At 34.0% G+C, this 2,661-nt stretch overlaps 1 protein-coding gene across 1 annotated transcript in view; it reads right to left on the bottom strand.

Annotated features, from left to right (window-relative positions):
- Nucleotides 1-605: 605 nt before the first annotated feature.
- LOC106471733 (leukocyte elastase inhibitor-like) overlaps nucleotides 606-2,661 on the bottom strand; it is a 13,998-nt gene continuing 11,942 nt past the window's right edge. The window contains exon 3 of the mRNA XM_022400337.1: nucleotides 606-755. Within this exon, the coding sequence (XP_022256045.1) occupies nucleotides 606-755 (150 nt within the window). The remainder of the gene's footprint in view (nucleotides 756-2,661) is intronic.

Raw genomic sequence — 2,661 nt, 5'->3', positions numbered from 1 at the left:
ACTTCCAACTCTGTCACCACAGACGATACGCTAACTCCATTAGAGTGAGATCTCTCACACCTAAATGATCCCTAACCATCTCAATTGGGAATGTCTATACTATCTGCTAAAGTCAATGCGGGGTAAGCTTTCTCATACAACTGGTGCCAATTATAGGTATAGACACTCCTTTTTTTAGAGCCTTGAACTCAAAGCAATGTACAGGTCGTTTTTCTACTAGCTCAAGCTTTGGCACAACTCAACATGCCTGTACCCCAATCTCTGCGTTATACTTCATTTAAATGTTTGATAGCAGTGAAGACTGAAATATTCACACTCAGGGTCAGGCAATGCATCACCTATTCCTGAGTCTAGCTATTTCGGGAAGTAATCTACGTCAAACACTTCACAAGGCAGTCCATATCTTTTTTTATGCAGCCTTTAAAATAAGAGATAGTCTTTATTTAGTTATCTGTGGTTTTAGCATTAACTTCTCAACCACAGACTCTCAGCCATCATCAGGCTGACATGTTTTAAACAAAAGGGGTGCAGTGGAATGGGCTTGTACAAGGACTCCTATATTTGGACGAGTAATAGATCCATGTCTTAGTGTCTAAAAAGATGAGTTACTGTAACCCATCCATTGGCTCTGCATGACCCCAGGCTTTTTCAACACCCATGTCTGCACTGCCTGTATAGCTCCCTGCCTGGAGAGGCTCAATGCTGTCCCCAAAATCGCCACATTCACCAGTACATTCCTGTACAGGTGAGATAACCTGTTGGCAATACAGCTCATGCTAGTGGATGTAATTGATCAATGACGCATTCAGCCTCTTTTAGTTGGTTGAGGATGGTATTGGCTAGAAATGAAGTCAAACTCTTCTTGCCAAGAAATTCTTGGAGGTCTTAAGGTCCTATAGAAATTGTCTATATATTTGTTTATAACCGAAGCCTTCATGGCTCTAGGTGTTCAGCTTATATAGGTTTATCTGTCATTACCACTTTGTTACCATAACAGTTTTAATACAACTTTAAGTAGATTAAGGACTTCCATTCTTAAATCTCTAACATATCTCACTCAAGTTATACCATGGTCTACACAAAAGGTGCTTATAAATTGCAACTTGTAGACAAAAGATTAAGAAGCATTCACTGAAATCTATTACGTTAATAACATATCAATTTTAACAAATTGAACACATTTCATCACGATAACACGAAAGATTATTTGGGGATGTTACGTATTACAATTTCAAATAGCTTAAAACTGAGTTAAATTGTCATTTACATTTAGTAGTTAAATAAATGCCGATATATATCCAATTTATTATATTTGCCAACAAGATTGATACACACAGTTTTCTTTTTTTAATACAAATATATTTTAATATACAACCAATAATACAATTTACAATAACAGTTATTACAAATAGTTACTACAAACAATTATTCATAAACAAAAGTTTTACAAACTTACAAGCAATATAAAGTCTTCTTTCTGGTCTGGAACTTCCTTGATATCTTATCTAGGGTTCACGATGAGCGAGTTAATTTTGGAGTTGACGTAGGTACAATTCACTTAATAGGGAGCTAGCTAGCTCGGTGGTCTTCACTGATCACATGCCGATTTTTTCCCACCAATAAAGTTAGGTAATGTTTTCGTAAAAGTATAATGTACGATGTGAATTCACTGAAGTTAGATGGTTTGTAATGTTCGAAATTTATATATGTTCCTGGTCAATGTTCCCGATTACTGTTTTTAGGCGCATCACGTTGGTTATATTTATAGGCATGTGGATAGGTTCTCGAAATTTCAGGTTACGCCAGAATACAAACGATACACTAGCGTTTACGTACACACGTATATTGTTGAATCTTCTACAACTTTAGAGTATAGGCGAGAATTTCGCAATACAGATTTAACAGTATAAATTATGTACATTTCTAAATATAAATTTAACTTAAACAAATATCGACATTAAAACAAATATATAATAGTAAATCCGTCACAGGGAATTCCTGCTATATCTTGTAATTTGATGGTTTAAGTTGCTGGAGTATGAGATAAAACCTGTCCATTCATAAAATAATATGATTTTGTGCTTCAGTTACATAACAAAATTGCAAACAGTTGATTCATTTGATGAAAAAATAAGTTCAATAATAGAGCTACAGTAACAATTGTAAACATCTTAATAGTTGAACGTTTTGTAATTATATATTGTTAGATATTAGAATTTCAAATGGTCTGAAATTGAGTTAATTGATAATTTAAATTTAGTAGTTAAATTGTACTTTGGATTTAGGAGTTAAGTAAATTGCCGATATATAGTCAGTTTATGATATTTGCCGACAAGATTGACACAAATACGTTTTAATATACACACAACAATACAATTTGCAATAACAGTTATTACAAATAGTTATTACAAACAATGATTTATAAACAAAAGTTTCACAAACTTACAAGCAATATAAAGTCTTTTTTCTAGTCTCGAACATCTTTGATATCTTATCGAGGGTTCATGATGAGCGAGTTAATTACGAGTTGATGTAGGTATAATTCACTTAACAGGGAGCTAGCTAGCTTCGTCCTTCGTTATTTACCAGCCACACACGCCGAGTTTTCCACTGTGACGTTAGGTAATGTTTTCGTAAAAATACTAATGTCTGATGAGAATC

The sequence above is a fragment of the Limulus polyphemus genome, unplaced genomic scaffold, assembly GCF_000517525.1.
Source record: "Limulus polyphemus unplaced genomic scaffold, Limulus_polyphemus-2.1.2 Scaffold4822, whole genome shotgun sequence".
In the NCBI taxonomy this organism is placed as follows: Eukaryota; Metazoa; Arthropoda; class Merostomata; order Xiphosura; family Limulidae; genus Limulus; species Limulus polyphemus.
This window is presented reverse-complemented; position numbering and strand designations above follow the sequence as displayed.